The sequence below is a fragment of the Varanus komodoensis genome, unplaced genomic scaffold (assembly GCF_004798865.1).
Source record: "Varanus komodoensis strain SLA01 unplaced genomic scaffold, ASM479886v1 scaffold45, whole genome shotgun sequence".
Classification (NCBI taxonomy): domain Eukaryota; kingdom Metazoa; phylum Chordata; class Lepidosauria; order Squamata; family Varanidae; genus Varanus; species Varanus komodoensis.
The window spans coordinates 468,827-496,806 of NW_025336011.1; the positions used below are offsets into that span (position 1 = coordinate 468,827).

General features: G+C 44.1%; 1 protein-coding gene and 1 long non-coding RNA gene across 5 annotated transcripts in view; one reads left to right on the forward strand and one right to left on the reverse strand.

The window, feature by feature from the left end:
* The window catches only part of LOC123030673, a 10,964-nt gene extending 7,594 nt beyond the window's left edge, over positions 1-3,370 (reverse strand). The window contains exon 1 of the long non-coding RNA XR_006416142.1: positions 2,750-3,370. This is a non-coding gene — a long non-coding RNA (uncharacterized LOC123030673). The remainder of the gene's footprint in view (positions 1-2,749) is intronic.
* Positions 3,371-11,897: 8,527 nt separating this feature from the next.
* On the forward strand, positions 11,898-27,653 carry COASY (Coenzyme A synthase). Of its 4 annotated transcripts, none has more exons than XM_044444787.1 (10): positions 11,898-11,929; positions 14,120-14,787; positions 16,852-17,066; positions 19,584-19,715; positions 20,283-20,472; positions 21,947-22,011; positions 22,730-22,814; positions 24,120-24,217; positions 26,913-27,059; positions 27,167-27,653. In XM_044444787.1, exons 2-10 carry the CDS (start codon positions 14,121-14,123, stop codon positions 27,212-27,214), a joined length of 1,647 nt encoding a protein of 548 aa, XP_044300722.1. In that variant the 5' UTR covers positions 11,898-11,929; position 14,120; the 3' UTR covers positions 27,215-27,653. The 4 variants fall into 4 exon arrangements, 3 of the variants coding, with proteins under 3 accessions (XP_044300722.1, XP_044300719.1, XP_044300720.1); XM_044444784.1 differs by lacking the exon at positions 11,898-11,929 and adding an exon at positions 11,938-12,103; XM_044444785.1 differs by lacking the exon at positions 11,898-11,929 and adding an exon at positions 11,938-12,029.
* The last annotated feature ends 327 nt before the right edge of the window (positions 27,654-27,980 follow it).

A 27,980-nucleotide genomic window follows, 5' to 3' on the forward strand; every position in this document is an offset into this window, starting at 1 on the left:
CGCATTCCATAACTTAGGCACCACCGCTGAGAAAGCCCTCCTCCGAGTAACCACCCTCCTAATTTCCTTCACTGAGGGCTCCCGGAGGAGGGCCTCTCCCACTGATCTCAGGGAGCGACTGGGCATATATGGACGTAAGCGCTCCTTCAGGTAACCAGGACCCAAGCCGTTTAGGGCTTTATAGGTCATCACCAACACCTTGAATTGGGCCTGGACTTCAATGGGGAGCCAGTGAAGCTGACGGAGAACTGGAGTCATGTGAACATAACGTCCAGTCCCCATCAGCAGCCTGGCAGCTCTATTTTGAACCAGTTGAAGTATCCAGACCGTCTTCAAGGGTTTTGGGTTAAGTAGAGAACATGTTCCTGGAGATGGAGGCTGAAGGTTGATTTTTTTAAAAAGACAGATGTTAAAGCTCAAGAGCTCAGCCCAGTGCATTGACTTAAAGTGTGTAACTTCACACATTTAAGGTGTGAGACTTGGCAAAACTTGCTTGGTAAATGAAACCTTTCCCCTATGGCTGGTACAGAGATTGGATCTAAGGACCAAAATGCATATTCCTGAAGCCCAGGGACCTCCAAATGACCACCCAAAGAGCAACTGGTGATGGGGATGTTGTAAACCTCCACAGTATTGTAACTATTGTATTGTAAACGTCAGCACCAAGGCTGACCTCAATACAAGGGAGGAAGGTGCTTGTCACTGCATCCTTTCTTATTATTTAATTGCATGTGTACATATAAAAGTAATAGTTGGACAAGTAGATGGGCAAGTACCTAGTTACAGTTGCTATTTTTATTTATTGTTTAATTTAAAAAGACATTTCCACAACAAAATGGTGCTTATTATCAAGAAAATGTGTTCAGGATCAAAGCTGCTGAAGCAAATTCCCTTTTATTTCAGTCAAGTCATGATAGTGCTTTGATTTAAGCTCACAATGCAAAACTGTAAATGCTCATGGCCTTTCTGTCCCTTTCTCATTAGAAGAGATTAGATTAAATTATACTAGTTTAGATTATGATGTGGGGGAGAGTATTTGCTAATTATTCCTTTACATTTATATCCCACCTTTTTTCTTTTGTGAGGAACCCAAGGCAGCTTGCATAGTCCCATTGTATCCTCACAATAACCACCCTGTGAGATAGATTGGGCTGAGGTTCTGTGACTGGCACAGTCACACAGCGCATTTCATGGCCAAGTGGGGGCTAGAACCTGGATCTCCTTCATCCCCAGTCCAGCACTCTAACCACCACATTACACTGGCTCTCAGTGTTACTTATGTGTGTCACAACTGATACAATACATGGCACAATACCCTGAAGTCCAGGATCTAAAACTGCACTGCTTTGTGTATGATAGGAGGAGGGGGGAAGAAGTCCTCTGTTTCCAAGTGCTAAGCATTAAAGTCATGCTCAGAGGCATCATGATTTACTTGGTATTTTAATGACACACTCTTATGCCTTCCTAGGCAGAACAAAATCCTACACCTCCCTGGTGGGACTTCTAGGACTTTTTTCTGTTTAAACATGCACAGGGTTGCATCCTAATGGGCTAAGCAAGGTCTCTGGTTTGAGCCCTGGTTCAAATTTAAACTTGGTTCAATTGCCCCCTTGCCACCGACATAGGCATAAACTTGAACAGGAGAATCTCTCCTAATGCCAGATCAGTGACAGCATAGAAAAGGTGACCCAATTCCTTCCACACCTGCCTCTCTGGCATAATCCCCCATGTTCTATTCTCCAGGTTTTTCTTTCCTAAACTCAGCGAATTCAAACGTGATGAGCCTACTTCTGCAGCTCATAATTCTCAATCTCCTGTGTTGCCACAGAGAAGGCAAAGCACCAAAAAGACCCACTCCAAATGAACAGTGGAAGGGGCTGGACAAGTGGCAGAACAAAGAACTGGTAAGAGCGCTCAGAATACATGGGAGGAAGGGCATAGCTTCAGGCTTAGCTCGAAAACATGCAAGGATGCAACAGAAAGAGTGCTTCTAAACATGCAAGGAATGTTTTCCACCTCACTACAACATAACCCCATACCCCACCTGGATCAGAAAAGGTTTTGAAAAAATATCTGATTGCTTAGTATTCAATAAAGAACAGCTACTATTAACCATAAAGAGAAAAGCCCAACAGCAATATTTTCTTTTGCATTCCGCTTCCAGTGAAATTACCAATCAAAAATGCCCCCTTAAAACTCAAATTGATTGGCCTAAGGATTAAGCATGTAACCCTATGCATGTTTGGAAACAAACAAAAAAAAGGTCCTAGAACTGCCCGGAGCCCCCACCTAGCATGCTGGGATTTGTAGGACCTTTTTCTGTCTAAACATGCATAAAATTATGCCCTATACCCCTTACTGCAGGCTAAATCAATCATCAAGAAGGTGTGGTTTGGCCTGCCAAATGTTTTGAAAACCCCCTGGTTTTTTACATTCAGGGGCAAGCCAGAAAGATCAAGTTTGGTCAGCTTTTGTGGTCCACCATAGGACCCAGCAGTGAATTTGGTGGATAACAGTTTGAGCAGATCCAATTAAGGTTTGCACACCTTACTGACAATAGGTGAGGCTGAACAGACCATGCCACCGACTTCAGCGGTAATTCAGGCATTGTGGTTTCATTCCCTGCATGCACATCCCACAGTGGCCATTTTCACTACAACATTTCCATTATCTCATTGGCTCTCATATCTAAGGAAGCTACTTTCCTCAAATCCTCTTGAGATATACTTTAGTTAAAAATTACACTGACATCTAGCATTTCTGTCAAGGCTTCATTTCTTCTGAACTCTACATTTAATATGTCTTGTGGCCTTGAAGACTCCATGGCATCTATCTGATGAGAAAAGAAAGGTTTGTTATGCTTTAGGAGTAATGATAAAATGTTTGAAGACAAAGCTGTGTATGCTCCGCATCCTTCTCTGCACTGCTCCCCCCATTAATCTGCCCCCCTTAGTTAGGCGTGGACAGTGAGCAAATCTCCAGATGTTTTGAACAACTGCCAGCATTTTTGACTATTAGCCATGCTGGCAGACAATTCTGGGAGCTGAAGACCAAAAGGCCTTCTGCACACTCCTGCAGTGGAAGATGCTGTCCCATCACCAGTGTCAAGGTCAAATTCAGCTGCCAATCAACTAGTTGGCTCCTCAATGTAGAATTGGAGAAGTGCATGTGGGGTCTCTCACTTTGCCTTGACCTGGGAAAAAATGAGATGCCTCTTCAAGATACCACCTGGTCCACCCCTACCCTTTTTGACACCAAAATTAGGATTAGGCTTACATTACATTTACAGCCTGTGTTCTTCATTTTGTGAGGAGCCCCAGATGGGTTACATAGCCAGGACCGTCTTAACGCATGGGCCTGATGGGCTCTTGCCCGTGGGCCTCATACTAATCTGTGTATGTTAACCCTTGGAAAATTGGAAAACTTCCAAAATTAACAGTAGTTGTAGTTGTCACAGGGGCCCGGTACACTGCTTTGCCCAGGGCACATAATGCTGTTAAGACGGCCCTGTACATAGCTCCATCTTGGTCTTACATAAGGTAGAACTGTGGCCCACCTCCAACATGCAGCAGAATGAGGTGCTAAGTGTGATGTCTACAACCTAAAAAAAGGCTTGTACCTCTTCAACTTTCAGGTGGGAGATACCATGTATGAAGTCCCTTCTTGTGTTAAACACTCTTTGAAAAATGAAAGCCAGCACAATAGGAGAAAGACAGAATTAGAACCTTCCTTTCTGGTATGCTAAGCCTGTTTTTGTTTTTAATTTGAATGGAGAGGGGGTTACACATGGAAGCATTCCAGAAAGGTACCCACCCAGTCACCAGTGGCGTAGTTCATTCTGTTCCCCAGTCTCCTACCGGTTAATTTTGTCTGCCAACCAAGCCATAGAAGTCTTCTTATGAGCACAGCTCTGCAAGCTTCTGAGCTACACAGAACTGTCCTTGGGCCTCTTTCCCAAGACAGTACATTCCCAGCCTGATTTGGGAAATTGCCGTATGGTGAGTCAACCAGTGGTCCAATGTAGGTCGCATGATGGCAACCTTATGCACAGTTATCTGTCAAAAGTAAGCTCCCCTGAACCCAGTGTTGCTTACTTCTGACAACTTGTAAAACAAACAGAACCTTTAACAACCACCAAAGGTCTCAGGACTGCGTTCTTCTGCATTGGTGCTCCACTGAACCATTGGCAAGGGGAAAGGATTGTGCATACGCCTAAGACACTTTTGAAAACAGCATACTTAGAATAACAGTGAGAAAGCCCACATGGTGGGACTAGAGTGGACGGGGAAGAAATACTAATTTTGAAGAGTTATAGATGTCTGCTTATCTCCTTAGTTGCTTCATATGGAAAAAAGCTTCCATTCTCAATAAGCCTCTCCTTCATTGAAGAAACCTCGTCTTCACAAGCTGGAACTCTAGCAGTGTTGCCTTTGTCAAGAAACAGTGAATGCAGGTTTGCTAGGGGAGTACAATCAAAAGAGCATTTACAATTTATTCAGACTTACAAGAAATGCATGCAGCCCCCACCCCGCTCCCCACAAGGGCCTACCAACATGGAGCCCGTACAAGATGCTTTTATAACCTATCAGTTACATAGTTTAGGGGAGGGAGGAGGATCATGTAAGCAGTTTACCAAGAAGCACACAAGAATAAAATAAAGGGGTTGAATGGATTAAGACAACACAAAAGGAAGAACTTTCAGGACAGGCGTATATTAGCATATTTAGACTTACAACATGGTTCCCTGACCACCATCAGGAATCCCATCTTGAGTCTTAAGCTGTCCTTACAGTATCAGGTTTTTGGCAGCCATATTATGGGAGAGCTTTTGCTCATCTTGGCCTGACACATTCTTAGAATTAAAGGCAAGGCTCTTTGCTGTCCTGACTCAGGTCAGTGGTGCCTGCTATTGCTAAAGGGTGAGTGAAGAATGGCTAAATAGCTGGGGTGGTATTTTCTCATTCTACTGTTCATATTTGCTCCAGCCAGTAGATTGGTATGCCAAGGAAGCTTTTGGTTTACCTCTCTCTCCCTACATATACAAACATACAGAGAGCCAACTCAAGACACTTTTGCCACTAGGTATGTAGTACGTGAGGGTGACCAGGTTATTTTGGCACTTGAGGCAGAAAATCTCACTTCTTGTGCATCTCTATTTTGCTGCCCCCCCCCACCTCACTCCCTACATACACCATATCAAAAACTATAGTACTAGTACTGTATGAAAGTCAGACCTTCCGCACTCTTTCCTTCCCCTGCTTGTTCAGGTTTGCAGGCTATTTTCCACTTCTCTGCTGGTCCCACGCATTTTCCTGCAGTGGTGTTTAAGACTTGTAGGAAGGGTGCAGGAGAAGGCCCCACCCCTTTGAGAATTTTGTACAAAATCTGAGGATGTTGAAATACAGATTGCAGGCTGGCAATGCTGTTTGCTAGAAATGATGGTGTATGTTAAAGTTATGGGGAAGGGCCATAATAACTCAGATTTATATTGCATGCACACAGTCCTTGGCATCTCTGGTTTAAAGCAGGACTAAGAAGGACCTCTGAAATCTTAAGATCCTGTTTCCAGTTGAAAGTGTCTCAAGTGAACAGGGCTAAGAACCATTCCTCTCTGAGATCTTGCAAAGCCATTGCCTGTCAGCCATGCAGTACATAGGCATGTGCAACTGGACTGGCAGAAGCAGCTTTCTCTCTTCCCTGTGGCAGCCCTTACAGACCAGCAAAGCACTGCATGGGGAACTGGGGAACTCTGCTAAAGGGGGTGAACAATGGTGGGGGGCAGGTGAGACCTGGGATCTCTGAAAATCAGGCAAAGCACCTTCTGTGACTAGGGCCCTTCTGTCAACAAAAGGCAAATTCTAGCTGCAACCCATCACCTAACTGATGCAGTATAAGGTAACTCTTATTTTCTGACATGTTTGAAGGTTTTCTCTGATACATTTGTTGAGCACCACTATGGTCTCCAGCCACCACGAGACAGTTGCAAGAGCAATTGTTGAAATTGGAAATATGACAGGACCCCTTAAAAATCAGATTCAAGTCAGGGGTGACCAAAGAGATCCTTATTTTTGTTTATCGTGTTCCTCTGGTACAGTTTCTCAGTGCTCTGCAGTCGTACCTCAGCACCAAAGGTTCCCAAGTAAAGAGATTTGCACCAGCCTTTGTTGTGGCCTTGAAGGATCACAAGAACATGGGGACCTATGGGATGCAAGAAGAGCAGAGATGGTAATCCTGGGCCTTGGGTGAAGAAATAGATATGTCTAGCAGGTGAGCAGCTCTTGCATACTTCTGTCTTAACATTTGCCAAGTTCAACATGATAAAAGAGGACTGGGCAACTTTTGGCTTACAATTCCCATGTTAGGAGGGCCACAAATTGCCCACCCCTTTTGTCAGAATCTCTGAACTGATGCATTGTACAAATCCAAAATTCAGATGCTGAATGTGTGTTCATTTTCAAATCAAACAGTAGGGACCACTAAAGTTCATCTTTTAAAAAATGCTTGTTAAACAATGCAGCAAAAGACATTAATCCATATCATTCATGCAAACCTTTTGAAATTTAAGATAAGCATCAGAGGCCTTGCACTTAATTCTGTTATATAAAGTCAGACAGGGAGGTACATCAGTCTGGGCCTTTTTGATAAAGGTGCCAAAACTATATGGCAGGGATATCAAAAAAATTTTAGTCTGTAAGCAAGACTAAAGCAAGACTTTGAAGAACCACTCAGAGGCCACATTCCATCAGTGTGTGGGTCCAAAATGTCCAGATGATTCAATCTAAGGTTCTTTCTGCCAGTCTTAACGGAGGCTTTTCAACCTTTTTCAGTTAGCAAAAGCCAGGAAACTACCAAACAGTAGGTGGGTGGGGACAGGAGGAAGAGGACATAGCAATGTGAGGCATTCCAGGGGAACAGACTGGCCCCCAAGCTTGTGTTTCTCTATCCCTGCTGCAACCCATGGATGCTGAGCATAGCTAACTGCATTCTAGTGCAGAGGTGAGGAACCTTCCCCCTGCCCCTGAATTTCACCAGTCCTGGTTTGGTGCTGGGTAAAATTCCAGCATTTTGGGTTGCCATCTGGAAAATTTTATTTATTTATTAAAACATTTTTATGCCGCCCCATTCGCCGAAGCCTCGGGGCGGCTTACAACAATCAGTTTGCAAGAGCAATGGCGAAGTCCAAGAGACTTGACATTTTAGGAAGAAGTGTGTGCTTCTTCCTAAAACATGATCTATATGTTGCAAATGTCCCTCAGTCCCTTGACAGATAAACTGATGTGGAAAGTGGCTTGCCTGAAGGAAGAAAATCTGCAAATCACTGTGTTAGCCTTTTTTCCTTTTGAAGGAAGCCCAAGGCAGTTTACATAGACCACCTCCTCCTCTCCAATTTGATCCTCACAGTGCCCCTGTGAGGTAGGTTAAGCTCTGAGTCAGTGACTGGCCCAAAGCCACTGAGATTAGAATCCGTATCTCCCAAGTCCCAGCCCAACATTTCCACCACTAAACGAGACTGGCTCTTAGATGAATCCAGGGAGGCTTGGACTCTTGATGGCCAGCAGGAATTTCTACTTCCACATGCAGAAATTGGAATGCAACCTCAAGTAGATGGCTAGTCCCAATGTGCCCTGCTTATGAGCATTCTTGCTGTCTACCAGACTGCTTCATTGATTGATTAAAGTCAGGATGTGATTAATCAATAATTTAACTGAGTGACAGCCCTAAAATTAAATGTATTGAAAGTACCAGAAAACCTCTTTGAATTTTATTTTATAACGAAAGTGGAGTATACAATAGCATAAATAAACCATATTTTTGGCCCCAAACAGTGGCAGTTCCTATGAGAACCAGTGTGGTGTGTGTGGTGGCTAGAGTTTTGGAGTGGGGACCCAAGAAATTTAGATTCTAGTCCCCAGTGAGCCAAGAAGCTCACTAACTTTGGGTCAATCACTTGCTCTCAGTGGGTGGATGTTCTGGGGATAAAATGGAGCTAGGTAAGCCATCCTGAACACAAGAGGAAAAAAGGTGGGATAAAAATGCAGTGTAAACCCCAAAAGTGTTTTCTCAAGCAGCTGTTGGGCAACCATCTACCTGTTTCCCATTCTTTCTCTCATCTCTTTAGCCTCAGTTATGGAGCGTTTCCCTTTCTCATGCTAATTCTTCCTTTGTACTTTTCTTTACCCATTCAGGTGAGATCCTGTGTCTAAATATTGCTGATCATCCTCCCTGAATATCTCTGCATGTCCTGCTGTTGCTGTCGCACTCAAACATTTATATGCCAGCAAGCTGCTGGTGTGGGGCTTAAATAATTTCCTATCTCATCCTAAATAGTTTCAGCACATTTGAGAGACTGGGGCTGGTTCAAACCTCTCTAAAACCTGAAGCTTATTGGTCAACTTTAGACTGGTCATTTCTCTGGTCATTGTACATAATGCTAACCTATGGGATGGGTTACTGAATTCTGGGTTAGTGCCATGTATGTCTGTGGTCATGATAAGAAACCATGGCATATTAACCATGAACAAATGAAAAAGAGAATCCTTGTTTTGTTGATAGAAATAAACCCTGAGTTGTTTAAACAGTGGGTGGTTGTTACATGGGAACCCTAAACTGTCAGTTGCTCATGGATTGTTTTGCCAGACTACAGAGGTGATGGGCAAGACTAGCTAAAATAAAAACAAACAAAAATCCCAGCAGCTCTACGTAACAGTACCACTGTGGCAAAAGCTTTGGGGATACAGCAAGGGAACAGGAAAAGGAAGGAAGGAAGAAACAAGGATTGAGAGAACAAACCATGATTTGAGCTATCACCTGCCAGACAAAGCCTGGACAGTACAACAAACCATGGGTTAAATAAACCATGGGTTAGTATTATGTGTGAACCAGGCCACTGTCTCTCAGCCTAAGCTACCTCACAGGTTTGTTGTGAAGATAAAATTTGGAGTGTGAGAAAGAAATATGAACTTGAGTTCCTTAAGGAATGGTGGGTTGTAAGTGTAAAACAGTAAATGTAGCCTTCTTCATTGCTAATAATAATCACAGCTGTACTAATCACATGTATTTGGATGGGTCCAGATAAGTTCCTTGGCCTTCTCACTAGGTTTGGGTTGCAGAAAAGGCCATCAGTTCACACTACTGTACCTGGAAGAAAGGGGATTTCATATAGTGAAGGGATTCTTTTCAATAGAGGCTTGAGGAAGAAGTGACAGCAGTTAAGTGTTCCTATAAGTCATTGCCAAAACCAGTGACAGAAAGCCTGTTTGAACACTGTACCTTGTGATAAGTCTGTGTATTAATCAGTGGCTATAAAATGCAATCAAAATAGCCTGAGGTATTGCTTTCTTTTATTTGGCATATTCCCAGCACTGAACTCTGGCAGTCTGTAGAGGGGTCCACAGAATGCAACTACCACTATCTTTTGGAAAGGGGGTCCGGGAAGTGATGTGTTTAATGGGAAGGATCAGGGCTTGACTTTTCCTGGAAACCTTTTTCCTAATACCAAGAAGTGGTCAAGGTATGGCTATTGGATAGATGCTAAGTGTAGACTCAATGGAAAGATATTTTCGGCATGTGCCTAGAAGCACCCCCATCAGTATTTATATAGCAACCATTCCAGGGCCAACCCTTGGCACACAAAAGGTCACATGGGGCAACCCATGGGTTTAAATTAAACTCTGATGGGAAGGAGAAGCTTTGGGGGAATTGGTCTTCACAGAATCATAGCATACTAGATTTTGAAATGGCCAGAAAACTATCAGGTCCAACCCCCTGCTCAGTGCATAGCTCCAAGTTACACTGTCCCTCTCACATGGCTGTCCAGTTGCATTTTGAATGCCTCTAGTGTGGGAGAGCCCACAACCTCCCTAGGTTATTGGTTCCATTGTCATACTGCAATAACAATCAGGACATTTTTCCTGATGTTCAGCCACAACATGGCTTCCTGTAGCTTGAGCCTGTTACGCCATGTCCTGCACCCTGGGATGATTGAGAAAAGATTCTGTCCTTCCTCTTTGTGATCCTCTTTCAAGTCCTAACCAGTGCTGAGTAAAGGAGAACTAGTACTTCACAGGATTTGGAAGTGATATTTCTGTGAATGAAGCCTAAAGGAGCATTTGCCCTTTTAACTGCTGTTTCATCAAATCAAGGTGTTAACATCCATACCCAGTCACCTCTTCAGCAACAAAACCCTGAAATAAGAGAGTCTGTTGGACATTAAAGAATAATTCATTTATTGTGGCATAAATTTTCACAGACTATGCTCTCCCTCCAACCTACATTCCCTAAAATCTTCTCCAGAGCAAGTCTGGCAGTATAGGGTGGTGCCCCATCTGAAAAGTTAAGAAGGATTGGGCATGGACAGCCAAGATGAGAGCCTGCCTCAGTTTCCAGAGGTGGTAAACTTATGATCAGCTAATGCCTCAGAACCCCTTCAGACTATAGGTGGGGCTTTCTTTAAAAAATGTTACTCCTTACTAACTGGGTAACTTTGGGCCACTCATAGACTCTACCTTACAGGCTAGAAATCCTGCTCTGTGAGATGTTTTGATTCACTCCGTCAGCATTGAGTTTTGTGAACTTCACTCCCCCTATTGGAGAGTCTGATTATAACTTACAGTAGAGTTGCCTTATATGAAGAAAGTGTAGTAACACAATATTTAGTATTAAAGGGAATTAATGCAGGCTAGAACCAATTTAGAAGATGTTCCAATCAACTTAAGGCACAATCTTATGCATTCCTTGAAAAGGTTTACAGCCCCCAGCATGCACCAGCCTATTTAAATATGCACTAGATTGCACTGCTACTTTATTAGTGCTTTTATACACATTAATGAAGAAAGGCTATCTAACACGGTTTACCTACACGCACCCCCTAATATTGTGTATGTGAATCTAAGTAAGAGAAGCTGTGAAATATGATACTTGCTACCACCTGGGAGAGAGCACATGTTGCCTGTTGCAGAGACAAAGAGAAGGTGCCGGGGGGGGGGGGGGGAGAAAGAAATATGATGAAATCACATCAGGGGGTTTGAACATAGCAAGTGACTGTTGAAACACTTTCTCTATTCCCTCATATCTAGAAGCATGTGGAGTTGTTCCTATTATCCAGTACAACCCCTTTATCCTAGAAAGCAGGTAATTTAAGGAGACATAAAAGAGGTGTAAAAACTTGTGCATGGTGTGGGGAAAGTAACTGAAGAGACGTTTTTCTTCCTCAATATTAAAACTCTTCCCCAATCTTGTGTCCGCAAATGACAGACTACAATTTCCATTAGCCCTCATTAGGGGCCATGTTCCCTCTGAGAAAAGGAAAAACCTTTGGTTTTTAAAGGACCTATGGGGTTTTTTCCCTGGCTTTCCTGTCCTGGTGAGCCACTGGCTAAGAGGCTAAAACTTACATATGTTAAAATTAAGTTCTGTTCAATATAGTCATCAGCTTTACAATGAACCATTCCTAGTCAATTTTTTAGTCCCTCCCTCCTCATCCTCATAATGCTGTTATTCCATTTTTTCCTTCTTCATAAGCCAGAACCTCCTCTCATCGCCTTAGCTTCCCCTATATTTATTCATAAATATGAATTTCTCTCTTCCCAAATCACATCATATTCTTACAGACCTTCCCTTTTAAATGTTTTTGTCATCTATAGAATCGAGCCTGTTTCTTCGGCTCCGCCCCCTTAAGCTAAGCCCCGCCCCTCACAATAGGCTCCACCCCCACGTCGTCTCTGCTTCCAGGAGGATATAGGGATTTTAATGCTTTTGACGCTTAAAAAAAGACAACCCAGTCTATCTCAAAAGAATTCCAGGAATTTTTTTAAGCATGAAATTTTAGCTTACCTTTTCAATTCCCCTCGCACGTTAGTGACGAGGCACTTCCGGTGCCATTAGAAGCGTTTCCGGGTCAGCTGACGGCTCAGCTGGGGCTGCCCAGCAGGTGTGTCAGGGCGGCGGGTGCTCTTTTATGTCCTGCCCGGAGGAGCACCTGGAGGACGGGGCTGCTCGCAGAGGAGTCGTGGGCCGGCGGGGAACAGGGGGTGAGCCCGGGCGGAGGAGAGCTATTGCTACCCCTGCCCCGTGTTGCAGAGACGGAGCCTGTGTTAGTTGACAGGTTGTCCATGGCTTGTTATACTCAGGCTAGACCGCATAAGCGAAACCTGCTTTTTCTCCCACCACCGCGTCCCTAATCCGCATTGGGAGCGGGGAGGGTGTTAAAGGGGGGAACAAGTAGGCAGCAAAGAAAATGCGTGGCCCTACATACAGAAATGGGAGTGGGAAGAAGCAGAAGTGGTGGTGATGGTGACTGAAGAGAATATGGAGGTTAGAGGAAGTGAAGGGTGAAAGGAGGATCTGTGGGTAGGCTGGCAGGACCATCTAAACCTCTGTGTTGGACTATGACTAAACGATTCTGGTGGAAAGCTTTGCTTGGCTGTGAAATGATTTTTGGGTCAGTTATGAACCAGAGAGTTATATATGCCATCTTGAGCTCTGTGGAAGGAGGAGGAGCCAAGACTGTAATAAATGTTTTTCTGCTGCAGCAAATATTTATTGTGTTAATGTATTGTTGTTGTTGCAACATAATAATTTTACTATTAGTAAAATTGGTATATAAAAGTTTTTGCAATCTCAAAGCTGTGGTAGAGGACAAAATATTTTAAGAAAACAAAAGTAATCCATGTGCAAGTGTACAAATACTATTTTCTTGGTGATGTACAAATAATAAGAATTCTATGCCCAGTACTCAGAAGTAAATGCCAGTGAACTCAAGGGAACTTACTTTTAGGTAGATGAGTATAATATTGCAGTCTTTGCCAGCTAAATAAAACAGAAGGTGATGGATATGTAGGAAGAGATACATGGTTGTGGGGGGGATTCTAAGATATATGATGATGCAGTTAAAGAGCAATTTGAAAGGTTAAAACCCCATTGCTGAAACCAGTAGTAGATGGGAAGTAATAGTTGACACACTCAATGCCACATTATTATTTGTTAATTATTACCTTGCATTTTTCATATTGTGAGGAACCCAGTGGCTTATGTAGTTCTCCACTACATTTTTATCCTCACAACCCCCTGTGAGATGGGTTAGGCTGAGAGTCCATGACAGGGCCAAAGTCATCTAATGTGTGTCATGGCTGAATAAGGACTAAAACACAGGTCTCCCAGGTCCCCAGCTCAATACTAAACAGCTTACCAGCTCTCATTATGTATCATGCTACTGGCTTTCAATAGCATTATATGTATACAAACCCTGAAGTATTTAGCTCTTTAAGTATCTGAATGGTCTATTTTTTGTTGGCACATCCATTGGAATCTTAATTATAATGATGTTATGGCTGCAAATTGATATGCAGTTATTTGGGAGTAAGTCCCATTGGACAACTGTTTGTGGGGTAACTTGAGGTATGAAGGCATAGAATAAATCTTTTGCACAAACACATAAAACATGGTGGATTTTGCTTCCAAGTATATGCATATCTAATCAAGAAATAAATGCAGACTGTATTTCTTATCTATTTGGAGGAACAGTATGCAGTCCTTCTTATAGAGCTGGAAAAAGATGCTGTATATTCGGTACACTGTTGCAACACTGCTTTTGAGATACCCAATCTCAAAAGCAGTGGAGTTATGGGACTAGGAAGCAGATTATTTTATCACACATGAACATACATCTCTCCACTTCTTTCTCATTCACTGCTTTCATCACAGCCAGCTGAGAGTTAAACATATAGAGGAAGAAGGGAAGAAATACCGGCTGTTACTCATTTGTGCAAATACAATTGTGTATTAACTCATGTTGCGTACTTCTGACAAGCTCTGAGCAGTTTTGTAGTTTTACAACAACCTCATATGTTTGGTTAGGCTAAGAGAAAGTGACTTGCCCACCACTAGTGAGCCAACACATCTGAATCAGGATTTAAATATGGGCTTTCCATTTAATCCAGTTAATAGGAAAGTACTTTCTGGGGCTTAGGATCTGATTTGTCTTGTGAAGTTGGGCAGTTGTGGTGTTGTTTCATGAAGTCTTTTGGTTGCTTCTTGTGTATAATTTGCTGCCTCCCACTTAAACTCACTTCTTTGTTATTTTGCATTACCCTCTCTGCCCGTGTGTGTTCCTGCTGGACAGCATGTCGATTTTCCGTTCTGGCCTGCTGGTTCTGACATCACCACTATCAGCACTTTCCCTGCGCCTGGTGCCCATTCTTGCTTCAGCTGCCCGGCTGGTACAAGACACCCTCTATATTCATCTACAGCCAGGGCTCAGCTTGACAGGCTCAACGCAGCCCCGGTCCACATATGTCCCTGCTACATCAGAAGTGTATACCCTCATCAGCAAGTTATACACTCATGCTGGCATCCATCGTCACCTTGATGTCCGGGTGCTACTCACCAACATCCTCAACCAGGGAGCTGCCCCTCCAACACTTGGATCTGTGCAGAACCTCTCTCAGCCACCTGAAGTGGTACTCACTGACTTTGAAACTGGAGACAGAGGGCAATCCAACCCAGTCAAGCAGCGCCTGGAACGCTATGCGACTAGCTGCTATAGCTGTCGCCCCAATCTCATCTCTGTTTTGTTATATCCTGAGTATGAGCTAGAAGTCACAGATGGAGAACTGTCCCCGCAGCATGAGATCAACATGACGGAGGAGCTATTGCAGAGCTACAGTGATGTCGTTGTTGGGGGCACTTTTGACAGACTTCATAATGGTCACAAGATCCTTCTGAGTGTGAGCTGCATGCTGGCAGAAAATCGGCTTCTCGTGGGTGTCTCTGACAAAGATCTCCTGGAAAGTGGGTCCCTTTGAACCTCGTATGCCCTTTCTCCAAGCTCCCACAAAGCCCTTTTGAGAAATCAGGAACATTTAGGGAGCACTTAAAAGTACTCCAGATTTTGCATATGGAATTATCTAATGCTGTGACTAGAATTGGGGCTGGAATACTGGATGGAGGTTAGGTCCTTTATTGCCTAGAAATTTGATGTTGATGCTTAGGAATCCAAAATATTTCCCAGCTCCTACTGTAACTGTTACTAGTTGAGTACAGTTGCAAGCTATGAAAAAAAGATCTTAAATTGTCTAGCTGCTAGCACCAAATGTTTCAAAATTATTTCATAACAAGATTGAAATATGTTAGATTCTTAGATAATCATCCAAAGGTTTCCATACATTTGAGTATTTTTTAACCCTACATGCAACAAGCATGTCTTGGTTTGGGTTGGATAATTTAAGATTTCTGTCTGCCATCATGATTTGAGTCACTTTATTTTGTCAGGGGAATGACGATTCAAGCAACAAGACAATTTACAGGTGAAATAACTTGTTGGGCTGAGCTGTTCAGACACTTCTAGATTTCTTTCTTATCCCTTTGAACTGTCATTGCTGGACACTTTTCTTAGAGCTTGCTAAGAAAGGAATCCAGCAATCAGAGATAGGGAGGTGAAGATAGCTTTCACCACTCTTCCTGCACTGTCAGCTTCAGCCCATCAGGGATTTTTATACATGGAAGCCTCTGAGTTCTCACCAGCTGATACTTGGTCCTTTTTGACCAAGAGAACCTGTAATGAGTCCTTCTGCATTCAGAGGGTGCTCTCTACCACTAGGCTAAAGTTCCTTCCATAAGAAGAGGAAATCAACAAGATAACATTTCAGTTCCCTTTCTCCCCATCTCTTCTACACACAGGAAAAAAATGGGGCAGACATGGAAAAGCAGGATTTTTGCCAAAGTCCCTGTCCTAAATCTTGCACTTTGCTTTTCATCTGTTTTCTCTGAGGGTTGCCCATATGTGGGCATGGCATGGAGTGTACATGCAGCAGGTGGAGAACTGTAACTGGGCATCTCAATAGAGCTCATTTACAATATATCCAAGACCAGCATGCAACATTTCAGCGCTAGCCTTGCAGAAGGCTAAAAGAAGGTTGATATTTCTAGGCAACCAGGTTCTCAGCACTCCCCCTCTCCTGTATTTTTTTGGGGTTGGATACATCATGCATAGAGCAGGAGCCATAATCTGACTGTGTTATTTATTTTTTAGATGTATATACTGCTTTTTTAAAAAAATTCAAAGCAGCTTACGTTTCTCCTCCTGCTCTCAATCTTATCCCTGCAACAACCCTGCAAGGTAGATTGGGCTGAGTGTCTGTGACTGGCCCAAAGTTCCTGGTTGTCTCCATGGCTGAGCGGAGACTAGAACTCAGATCTCCTGAATTCCAGTCCCACACTCTTACCCACTATACCACACTACTTACCTTTATGATGGACAGTTTGTTCTTTCCTTCAAGTGACCTGGTGTGATAGCTTCCTCTTCCCGACAGTGCCCACTTTGGTTGCCAGCAGCTAGACTGGTCTCCTCATGCATGTGGTAGAGGAGCTAACAAGGGTGGTGAAGGCAGGCCAGGCATCTCCCAGGTCCTCCCTGTTGCTGCTTCCTCCCACATTGTGTAAGCTACTGTTGCCTGGCTTTCCAGCTCTCCCTCTCATCCTGACTGCTTGGAAGGTTTTGATTTTTGGAAAGGCTGGGTAGGAGAGAGGAGCTTGTACATGTAGCATATAGTTGCAGACCCTGATCCTTTCAGTAAATAAATGAAACAAGGAAATCTTGATATGGCGGGTGACAGAGTTGACTGAAGAACCATTCTTAATTAAAAACCCTTCTATTGGGTTGTTTCCCTGTGATTGCTGGTGCTTTTTTTCTTAACACAATATGGTTTTCTTGTAATCAGGGAACGATGGCTTTGCAGCACAGTGAATTTTGCTCTTGACACTGGAGCTGGTGTCTGTGTGGGAGAGTTTGGGGGGCTGTTTGTGCATTCCTAAAAAATGTCACAGATTTCTTCTTGCTTCCTCCATTACCTGTAGATAAGTTGCTGAAGGAGCTAATCCTGCCCTTTGAGCAACGTGTGGCTCAGCTCAGTGAATTCTTGGTAGACATCAAGCCTTCCTTGCGGTATGAAATCGTCCCACTGTTTGACTACTTTGGCCCGTCTATCACAGACTCCAACCTGAAGTGCATTGTCGTCAGTGAGGAGACCCTTAAAGGTGGTCTGGCGGTCAACAAGAGGAGACTAGAAAACGTAAGTGTGCTGTGAGCCACTATCCATACTAGAAGACACTCCTTCCCTTGCAGCCAGATTCCTTCATTCACGGAGAAATTTGATTGTGATAGACTGCCACCAATAGACTGATCCTCCATGTGTTGATGCTCCTTTAGAAAGCCATTCTTGCTGGCGGTATTTCAATATCCTGTGGCAATGAGGATGCTGCAGTTTCTAACCATAATCCTTCAGTCACTCTAGCTCTGACATTGCTGGTGGTTTTGCTTTTGTTTTTTGTTTGTTCATTTGTTTTTGGTAAAGAAAGCAACGAGTTTTGCTTAGGCAAAATGTGCACTTGAGGAAATTGTTCTGTTAGGTGAAGCAGAATAGTCCGTGTGGCTCAGCAATTTGCAGAGATGCTTGTACACTTCAACATACCTGCTCACAGATATTGCCATATTTATCATTTTGTTTTGGGATCCAAGTGGCTCATGTATTACACATTGATCTGTGGTTCAGAGCCATCCAGAATACTCATCAGATCATCCAGAGGCCTATTTTTTTGGGACTCAGTTCTGTAAGGACATTTTGCAACATGCTTGCTTTACGCTTGCAGTACATGATAATATGAACAGTGAACATTAATGATCCTGCCAGGGTTGAACAAGATGGCTTTTGGGTCTTTCTCAACTATGACTCTAAGCATTGAAGAAAGCGTAATAGCACAGGCATTCCTATTGGCAGTTGGCTGTATATTCTCCCTGATCAGGGAAATTGTGTTTCTTTATCAAATTTAATAGCCACCAATAGGCTGTTTTTGTCTTTTTCTCTTAAAAATCTATACATCCTAGTAACCAAAGCAGTCAAGTGTGGAAATGAGCTCCATAAGGTTAAGTAAAGAAGTCTTTCTTCTTCCATAGGAAAGGCTTCATGGCCTTCTCTTAGGTTGCATAAGAAGGACTGGCAGTGGACCTTTTTGGAGTTTTGATGTGAACTTTTTCTTGTGTTATTATGCGTGCCTACAAGTATCAGGCCATCAGATTTAATTTACTATTTTCATTTGTGCAATCAGGCCAGGAAAGCCCATCTCCAATCACTGGGAAAAGCCTGTGGGAGTCAGTAGTAAGATTTTCAGTTCAGATCTAGAAAGACCCCACTTTAAATCCCAATCAGTCACGAACAGGAGTAATGTGTAATATTTGTTTTTTTGTTTGTTTGTTTGGAGAACTTATATGCCACCCCATTTGTATAAGCCTTGGGGCGGCTTCCAAACATAAATAAATATAAATGATACAATTACATAAACTATTGGAGACATTCTGGTGAGAAATTATTAAAATCAATAAATTAAGTTAACAATTAAAATAACGTTTAAATAAAAAGGTCTTGGCCTGGTGCCGAAAAGCAAATAACGATGGCACCAGGCGGATCTCTCTGGGGAGCGCGTTCCATAAGTTGAGCACCACCGCAGAGAAAACCCTCCTCCGGGTACTCACCCTCCTAATGTCTTTCATGGAGGGTTCCCGGAGAAGGGCCTCCCCCGCTGATCTCAAGGGGCGGGAGGGCATATATGGACATAAGCACTTCTTTAGGTAACCAGGTCCCAAGCCATTAAGGGCTTTATAGGTAAAAACCAGCACCTTGAATTGGGCCCGGACTTCAATGGGGAGCCAGTGAAGCTGACAGAGGACTGGAGTTATGTGAGCACAATGCCCAGTCCCTGTCAGAAGCCTGGCAGCTCTATTTTGCACCATCTGAAGTATCCGGACCATCTTCAAGGGCAGCCCCACATAGAGTGCGTTACAGAAGTCTAATCGGGAAGTATCCAATGCGTGTGTCACTGTCGCCAGGCAATTGAGTCTGGTCTTGTATGAATAAATGTAGGTACAGAGGGGTATGTGAAGTACTAGTTCCCTTATACTAAGCACTAGTCTCACCTAGGGTACCTTGTCTGGTTCTAGGCACCTAAGCTTTTAAAAGATGCAGAAAAGCTAGAAAGGGTACAGAGGAGAGCAGCAAGGATGATTTAGGGACTGGAAGCAAAGTCCTGTGAGGAAAGATTGAGAGAACTAGGCATGTTCAGCCTCAAGAAGAGAAGACAGGAAGATTATGATAGTGCTCTACAAGTACCTGAAGGATCTCACAAAGAGGAAGCACAAAATCTCTTCTCATCCATTCCAGAGTGCAGGACGTAGAATAATGGACTTAAGTTAGAAGAAACCAGATTTAGACTAGACACCAGGAAGAATTTCTTCACTGTTAGCATGTTACAACATGCTAATGGAATGTTAGCTGGGGAAGTTGTGGGCTATCCCTCACTTGAGACATTCAGAAAGTGTCTGGACAGTCATCTGAGTGGGATGGTGTAACAGTGTCCTGCAATAGCAGAGGGCTGGACCTGATGGCCGCCTTGTCCCTTCTACCTCTGTCAGTCTATGATTCTATATTTATATAAGATTGTACTGATGCACTATGAAAGTTTTTAGAGAGTAGGAAAGGCAGAATGAGAAAGGCAGCCTAGCTTCATCCATTTCCGTTCTTTCTTTGCTATTCCAGAATCTCCCTGAGCTGGCTCTCCACGAAATCCTGCTTGCCCTTGATTTCCAGCATGCCAGAAATGAGGAAGAAAAGATCAGCTCCTCTAGCCTACGGTACAGGCTACTTGGGACTCTGCTGCGTTCCCCACAAGTGAGTAATACAATATGGTAATCCATTCTGTAGGTTATGTCTTGTATTGCAGCAAGGTGTGCATGTCTCAGAATGAATGGCTTTCCTAGAGCATGTGCACACTGCAACCCTGTACTTGTCCACACAGAAGTAAGTTGCTTTGGGTTCAGTGGGACTTGCTCTACTTACGTGTGGTATAGGAATGCAGTCTTGGCTGTGAGAATGAACATGAGAAAAGGGATGTAGTGCAAATGGCAGATGCCAGTTAGCAGCCACTAAGGCCATTCCTGGCAAGCAGCTTTATGTATGGCATACTAGTTAGCATGGTATTTCAGCCAGCAGAGCCAGACTCTCTGGAAATAGAGAATAGCATGGAGGACTGGAAACACATTATTTATTTAGAGGTTCACATGTTGGCACGCCTTTCAGTATTATACTGGTGCTGCAGAAATAACCCACGGAAAATGACTGCTATGCCCTGGCTGTAATTTATGAAGGACACTGCTCTCAGAATGTTGGAGGTGGTCTGAGAATGAGTAAGGATATAGAATGTTTTTCATTGAGTCTCTGTCTTTCTCCTTTCCCTAGAAAGACCCATCTCTTCCTCACTATCCCTACATTATTGGGCTAACAGGAGGATCTGGTAGTGGCAAGAGCTCCGTAGCACAACATTTGGTTCATCTTGGTGCCTTCCATTTGGATATGGACAGTCTAGGACACAACATCTATGTACCAGGAGGTCCTGTGTATGAGCAGGTGGTAGAAACATTTGGAGCAGGTATTTCTGACTTCTGTGGGCACAATACTTAAAAGTCAGAGTAGCAGTAAGCAAATTGTCATCAGGAATTTTGCCCAAACAGTCTTTGGCTTCTTTGTCCCCTTGAGTCCCTAGCTCTTAGCCTTGAAATTATGCAGGGGGCTAAGCAACTTGAGTTTTCCCTTTTCTTTCAAGTGTTGCACTGTTCAGCAACATTCTCTTGCTGAGCGTTTACCCTGAGCACTAAGGAAGTCTGCATGAGTGTGAGTGAGGGAAACTTGTTATTTGCTGGTAACAAGCAGACTGAACTGGATTTTATAACTTGGTACAGGGGTACCTTGGCTCACGAATGCCTCAGTTCACAATCAAATCGGGTCACAAACAAAAATTTCATTAAAATTTTGAATCCGGTCGCGAACTCCGCATTGGGTGGCGACCGCAATCGTGGCCATCTCTCCACCACCTCCCCGAGTAGGGAGATGGCTGCGATCGTGCTGGTGGCGGGGGGGAGATGGCCGAGATTGCGCCCATCTTTCCTGCAGGACCACAACTGCAATCTCAGCCATCTCCACCCCCAGCACGATTGTGCCCATCTCTCCCCACCCGAGCGCGCCTGCGTTCATGCCCATCTTTCCCCTGCAGCGTGCCCGCATTCGCGCTTGTGTCTCTCCCCCCAGCATGCCCACATTTATGCCTATCTCTCCCCCCTCGCCCAGTGCACTGGGATGATGGGCGCATGCTGGGGTGGTGGGGAGATGGCTGGGCTCATGCTTGGTGTGTGTGGTGGGGGAGGGGCGCGGAGATGGCCACGATCTTTGTTGTTCTTTGTCACTTTGCTTCTTCACATTTTTCTGATTAAAAAAAAAAATAGTTACAGAACGGATTAACCTCATTTACATTGAACCTTATGGGGAAATTTAATTTGGCTCCTGACCAATTTGGGTCATGACCAGAGTCCTGGAATGGATTAAGTTCATGAGCCAAGGTACCACTGTATATGTGTACAGCTACTGCTTTATGTATGGGAATGTTAGCTGCTCTGTGGATTCCAGAGAAAATACTGCCATGGCTGATCCCCGGGGCCGTTCTTGACCTGGAAGAGTCAGCTGGTAGACTCCTCTGCATTGCATATGCTAAAATGGTTCTGTGCAAGCACCCCTATATGGAAAGTTTGTAAACTATTGCACCCTAAAAACCTATCTTTTTCTAATATCTTTTTCACAAGGGACTGCTTATCCTGCTACTATCTTTAAGGCTGCCCTGTGTTAGTAATCATAAGCATAAAGAATCCCCCCAACCCCACTCAGTAAGTACAGTGGGACGTAGTCTGATGAGCTGAGATTTAGCACCATCCAACTCCAACAGGCACATAACCTTTGAAGGCTCTCCTGTCCATTGATGGTGGGGAAGCTGTGTAGATTTTCTTCTGGACTGTGTTCAGCAGAAGTTTTCTTACACTGAATGCTGAGCTGCATCCTCCTCCTCACTTTTTCAGATATTTTGAAAGAAGATGGAACCATCAACCGACAGGTCTTGGGGGCCAAAGTATTTGCAGACCAGGTAACACTGCCTGGGCTTGGGGTCAATATTTAACTTAAGTCGTCGTGTCCCTCCCCTTGCAACTGGCCATCATTTGTTTTGTTCACCTTTGTGCCTCTGACGCTAGCTTGCCTACTTAATGCAGCCCTTTCACCTCCTTTCTCAGTATATGTTCTGCTATGAGTGTGGGTGAAAGGTACAGAACTGGGACCAAAGCCTGCAGGGACAATCTCTCACTGCTCAGTAAGTGCAGTCTGACCGTTTGCCCGAGAGCTGCACTACTAGAAGCAGTGCATGCTGTGATGCAGGGCCTACCATTAAGCAGAGTGAGGTGGCAACTTCAGGCAAATATCACTGAATGTATCATTCCTGTGTTTTTACTGCCAGGGAGTGGGTAATGGTGCTGTAGATTTTTTGTTCCCCTGCCTCAGGTGCCACAATAATTTGGCTGGCCTTGGATAGCAAGAGTGGCATTTGCTGCTTTGCCTCAGCATCTTAAGCTAACCCACCCTCTAGGATGCTCCCCCCCCCCCCACACACACACACACACACACACTCTGGTGGAGTACAGCCTATTCCAAACCAAAGGACTTTTGTTCTGGGCATTGGTGTATGTTTTGATTCAACCCATTTGGGCTGGAGCCCATATCTTGGGGTTCTCCCGTTTCTTTTGTGGCTAGCAGGCACGTATCACCAGGATAACGTCCTTTTCAAGTCTGTTTCATTTCCTTCCTCCCAGGAGCAGTTGAAACGTCTCAACAATATCATGTGGCCAGTGATGGCTCGAATAGCAAAAGAAAAGATAGGCGAGGCAGCTGCAAAGGGTGAGGAGGGGCTTGGGAGCTTGGGGAGAGTTGTGGGCTTTCCAAGTGGGGCTTTGGACATGTGAATGGCTGCTCTACAAGAGCCATCCCAGATGTTTGCGTAAAACAGAGCACAGCTGCTAAAGCAGCTTCCCTTGTTATGCAATGATAAAGCATGCTGGTGCCAGCATATATGTCCAAGTACTACCCTCAGTGAATTTGAACAGTTATGACAATAACTGCATGGATAAATGCAGAGGGCTTTCTAGCCCTTCTCAGTGGAGTGAAAACTTGGACAGGCAGGGCCACATGCTCTGGTCCTGCCTTTGCAATGCCCACTAAGCTCTGCCACACCTTTGCCGACTGTGCAAAGGGTGTGGGAACAGTGATATTGGAACAGAGGCTGCCCTGGTGGCTTTGCTGTCCCTTCTGTGACAGAGCAGTGTGTGGGGCTGCCATAGCAGTGAGGGAATGCAGAACATTGTGATGTGACATGGGGAGAGTTCTTCCAAATGCAGTGGGAGAAGCTAAAAATACAGTTGTTGTGTTGTAGCATCTCATTTTCTCTGAGAAGTCTATGCTGAGGGTAACCTGACAAAAACCATGTTCAGACATAACAGTGAGCCACGATTCTGACATATCCTTGATCGCTGAGAGCTAGAGCAGTGTGGTGGTGAGAGGGTTGGACTGGGGGTCTGGAAGGTCTGAGTTTTAGTCCGCACTCTGCCATGAAGCTCTCTGGGTGACTTTGGACCAGTTGCTCACTCCCAGCTTAACCTACCTCACAGGGTTGTTGTTCTGAGAATAAAATGGAGCCATGTAAGCTGCCTTGCATATTGAACAAGAGCCAGAAAGGCAGGACTTAAATGCAGTATAGTAATAGTAATAATTATAATATTGCAAATAAGCAGCATACTGGCTCGCACAACCTCTCTGTCTTTGTTATATTCCTCCTGCTCACATGAACAGGCAAACAAATCAGAAATTGATAGTTTATCTTGCTATTCAAACTGAGAATTTCAGTTTTTTGCTCCTAATCAAGCCAGGATTGATAAGTCAACAGCTCCTGTCTTGTTTGTGAGCAACCAGTAAGGGTCCTGGCTTCAAGTGCAGCGTTAAACTCAGTGCTCCATTTCTGGTGTGCTTGCTCACTTGCCTGAGCAGAAGCAAAGTAGGAATGAGCAGGCTACACGCACCATGCCATTTACAATAAACCAGGTGCCCTCACTTATTGCTATATGCAACTGTGGCCCAAGTGTCCTAGGTTCTACCTCTCTGCCCTCTGCCATTAGAAACTTCTCAAAGCTGTTAATGCCTGATTTGCAGGAAAGAAGGTGTGTGTGTTGGATGCTGCCCTGTTGTTGGAAGCAGGCTGGTCAGACATGGTGCATGAAGTCTGGACAACCATCATTCCTGAGGATGAGGTAAGTCCTGTTTCCTTTGTGTCAGTCCTGCAAGCGGAGCCGAGCATCTCCCTGCAGCCTCTTGCTTAGCATTCAGTGCATGACATTTGTGCCCAAAGCAGCAGCAGGCGCAAATCGGTTGTAATGATAGTTGTTGATGCTGTTGATGCTTTCAGTTGCGACAGAACCTTGTCTAGGCAGAGTCTGTTTAAATCTCAAGAATGTATATGCTCCTTCTCAAGACTAAGGACAACACCAAACATGTTTCTCTTCTTACGCAGAAAGCACAGCTGTGCAAAGAAAACTTGAAAATTGTATTTACATCATCCCATATGGTGACCATATGTGCTAGATTTTCATTGCATAGACATATGACATACACAGGCTAGCTTTCAGAGGCACATACATACAGTGAAATACTCTCTGTCTTTCTTTTAGAATGTTTCTGTGCTGCTTTTCATTAAAAAGAAAACCAAATCAGGTCACAAATAAAATCATCGTGATTATGTAATTTTGCTTATTTTGCTTTCCTTTAAACTCAAAGTGGTTTATAATTTCAATAAAACTTAATACACCAAAGATTACAAAATGCAATCCACAAAACAGCATCATATAATGAAAGATCACAACTAAATAATAGCACTGCAGTTCACTCTAAAATCAGCAAAAAGCTCTTGGGGGGTTACAATATAGCCCTTGGCCAGCCACCTGAGCATGGGTAATGGCAGGGCTTGGTGCATCATTTTGAGAGCACATTCTCTAAGTGTGGCTCCACCACTGAAAAGACCATGCTTTCAGGTGGTCATTCACCAGGTTCATGTGGCAACAGCACCCACGTAATTGATTGTCACATGCGACCAACCATTCGCACTCCAAGTAACTGAATTTAGTTAATTCAGTTACTATTCTGTACTTGCCTGTGGGTTCAGTGTGGATAACATGGTTAGAAAGAAAGAGCTGCATCAAAAAGGCTCAGGTGGGCATTGTGAGCCAGAGTGCTTTCCTGGTGGCCCAGCTGTGCCCCTCTCTGGACTGGAACACCCTGGCATCAGTAATTTATGCTCTGAAAATCTGTAAACTAGATTACCACAATGCACATTCTGTGCATTGAAGATGGTTCAAAAGCTGCAGCTCGAGCAGAATGTGGTGGCCAGATTAATAGCTGGGCCCTGTAGGTCCAGACATAGAAAATTGGTTCTGCCCTGCTTGCATTCACTGCCTGTGTGCTTCTGGTCCCAATTCAAGGTGCTGATTTTAACCTATCAAGCTTTACAAGGCTTAGGATCCCAATACCTGTTGGAACACTTCTGCCAACCACAATATACTCGAACACCATGCTTAACCTCTGGGGCCTTCCTCTGAGAGCCGACTCCGAGGGAAGAGCCAAGGTGACACCAAGGGGAGGGCTTTCTCTGTGGTGGTCCCCCAGCTATGGAATAACCTCCCCACTGCAGCTTGGCTCACACTGAATCTGTCATCCTTTCACCGCCAGGGTAAGACAGCCCTTTTCTCTGAGGCCCTTAGGGACTTGCTTACCCACCCAGGGGCTCGAGGGGGATCACCAGGTGCTTTTTTAGAGTCATTCTTTTGCTATCATGTCATTGTCTGTTTTTACCTGTTTTAAACTTTTTATTTTTTTTCTGAGTCTATGCAAATGTTTCATCTATTTTTATGGACTGTTTAGCCCGCCCAGAGAGCTTCAGCTGTGGGGCACTATAGAAATGACATGAATAAATGCAAATAAGATTGCCTGGCCAAAACAAGAGTAATTGCAATTCCAGAGTGACCTGATACCCTAAAAAATGTCTTTTTGTCCAGAGCCTAACTACCTGCTTTTTACTGAATTTGCTACATGGCTTATAGCAGGTGCTCTCAGTTTAGGGTAAAGGGGAAAACATGGTTGAAAGCAACCTTCCCAAGCTGATGCTCCCCAGCTGCTGTTAGTCTGTAACTTCCATAATTTTCAACCAAGCCATGCTGGCTGGGAGTTATGGGAATTGCAGTCTACCACATCTGAGAGTACTAGCTTAGGGAAGGGTGGACTAAATTGCTTTATAAGTTATCACAAATACCTCGGGAGGTCTGTCTTCTTCCACATGATCCTGCCTGACCACACTGTTAATCAGAGACTGTGTCCCACATCCCACACCTGCCAGAAATTCAGCTGTCTGGAATATGGGCTTGGGCTTATTCCAGTTTGTATAATTCCCTTCCTCTGAAGCCTGGTTAGCCCCTTCCTCAGTGACTTTTGGCCTCAGGAATCAGTGGGAGGACAGGGCCTTTTTCTTACTGTTGCTCCTGCTGTAGAATTGTGTTTTAAATGCTCCCCGCCCTTGTAGCTCCTTCTACATTCTGTTCACTGAATTATGTTACGCTTTAAATTGAGGTAGACCAGATTTGGATGATGCAAGTCAAAAAACATTTATAAACATACACGTGTGCACCCCTTCAGCTGCATCTGAAAGATGAGAAGGAGCTGATGCAGATGACAGAGCAGGGATAATGTACTAACACTGGCACACACTCTTGCAGAGATGAGAGCTGCTCTGTTCTTTACTAACTGAAGCTTCTGGATAGTTACCAAGGGCCATCCAGCCCTAGAGTGCATGATAGTAATCAGACCTCAAATTATCTACACACGTCTGTTTTGCTACACATACATGGCAATGAAATACATTTGTGTTTAATAAGTTTGGAACATCTGTGTATTTCCTAGGCCATAAGACGCATCAAAGCCCGAGATGGTCTAAGTGAGGAAGCTGCCAGGTTGCGTCTACAAAGCCAAATGTCCAACAGCCAGTTCGTGAAGCAGTCTCATGTGGTTCTTTGCACCATGTGGGAGCCAGAGGTTACCCGTGAACTGGTAAGAAGCAGCCGCTGCTGTTGGAAACAGCATCCTACCAGTGTCTTCAGCAGCCTGTCCCTTGAGTCCTGTCCCTTGATGAATACATGTCTGTCCCTTCTTTACAGGTAGAAAAAGCTTGGGCCCTGCTGCAGAAACGCCTCAAGGACAAGTAGAGCCGGGAATTGAAATGGGACCACCTCTTCACTCTGCAGCTTCAGCGCTACCAGTCTTGAAAAGTGCGCACCAGATGAACCACACCCTGTCGAAGGGGCGCGGATGAGGGTGGCGATATGGGAAAGGGAGTTCAGCCTGCTTGATGGTGTTGGGGAGCAGAAAGAGCAGGATTCACTCTGCTTTTTTCCTGCTACAGAAAGTCTGTGGGAGACTCATGAACAAAGTGGGAACCAGGGGTGCCTGCAGAGCTGGAAGAATCCACGTTTGTACCTGAAGCCAGCAATGATTGCATGATTCTGATGGAGGCTACTCTTTCAGTTATGCTACTTATACAAACAGACAAAAGATTGTGAGGGTGGGGAGTGGCTGCTCTACTTTGGTCCCCACTACTCTGTACTACATGCCCTGTGCATAAAATACACATAAAAAATCTTGCCAGCTCTGTGTCTGTGTGCTTATGGCCACCTGTACACCTGGTGGAGACCTCTCACCTGTTCCTCAATGGATAACTTGCTTTTCTCTCATCAAGGGATGGTGATTTGAGCTAAGTAAACAATCCAAAGCAAACTTCTAATGTGATTTTCTTTAAATGCTATTGCTCAATTAGGGGGTTTGGGGGCATTTTGGACAAGTTTCCCAGTAATATTTGGATACAGAAGTTTTAGAAACAAAAAAGAAATTTACCAAGCTGAATCTGAAGTGATGATATTTGCAGTTGTCTTAAAATCTTAATAATTTAATAACCTATTTTAATTCCTTAAACTA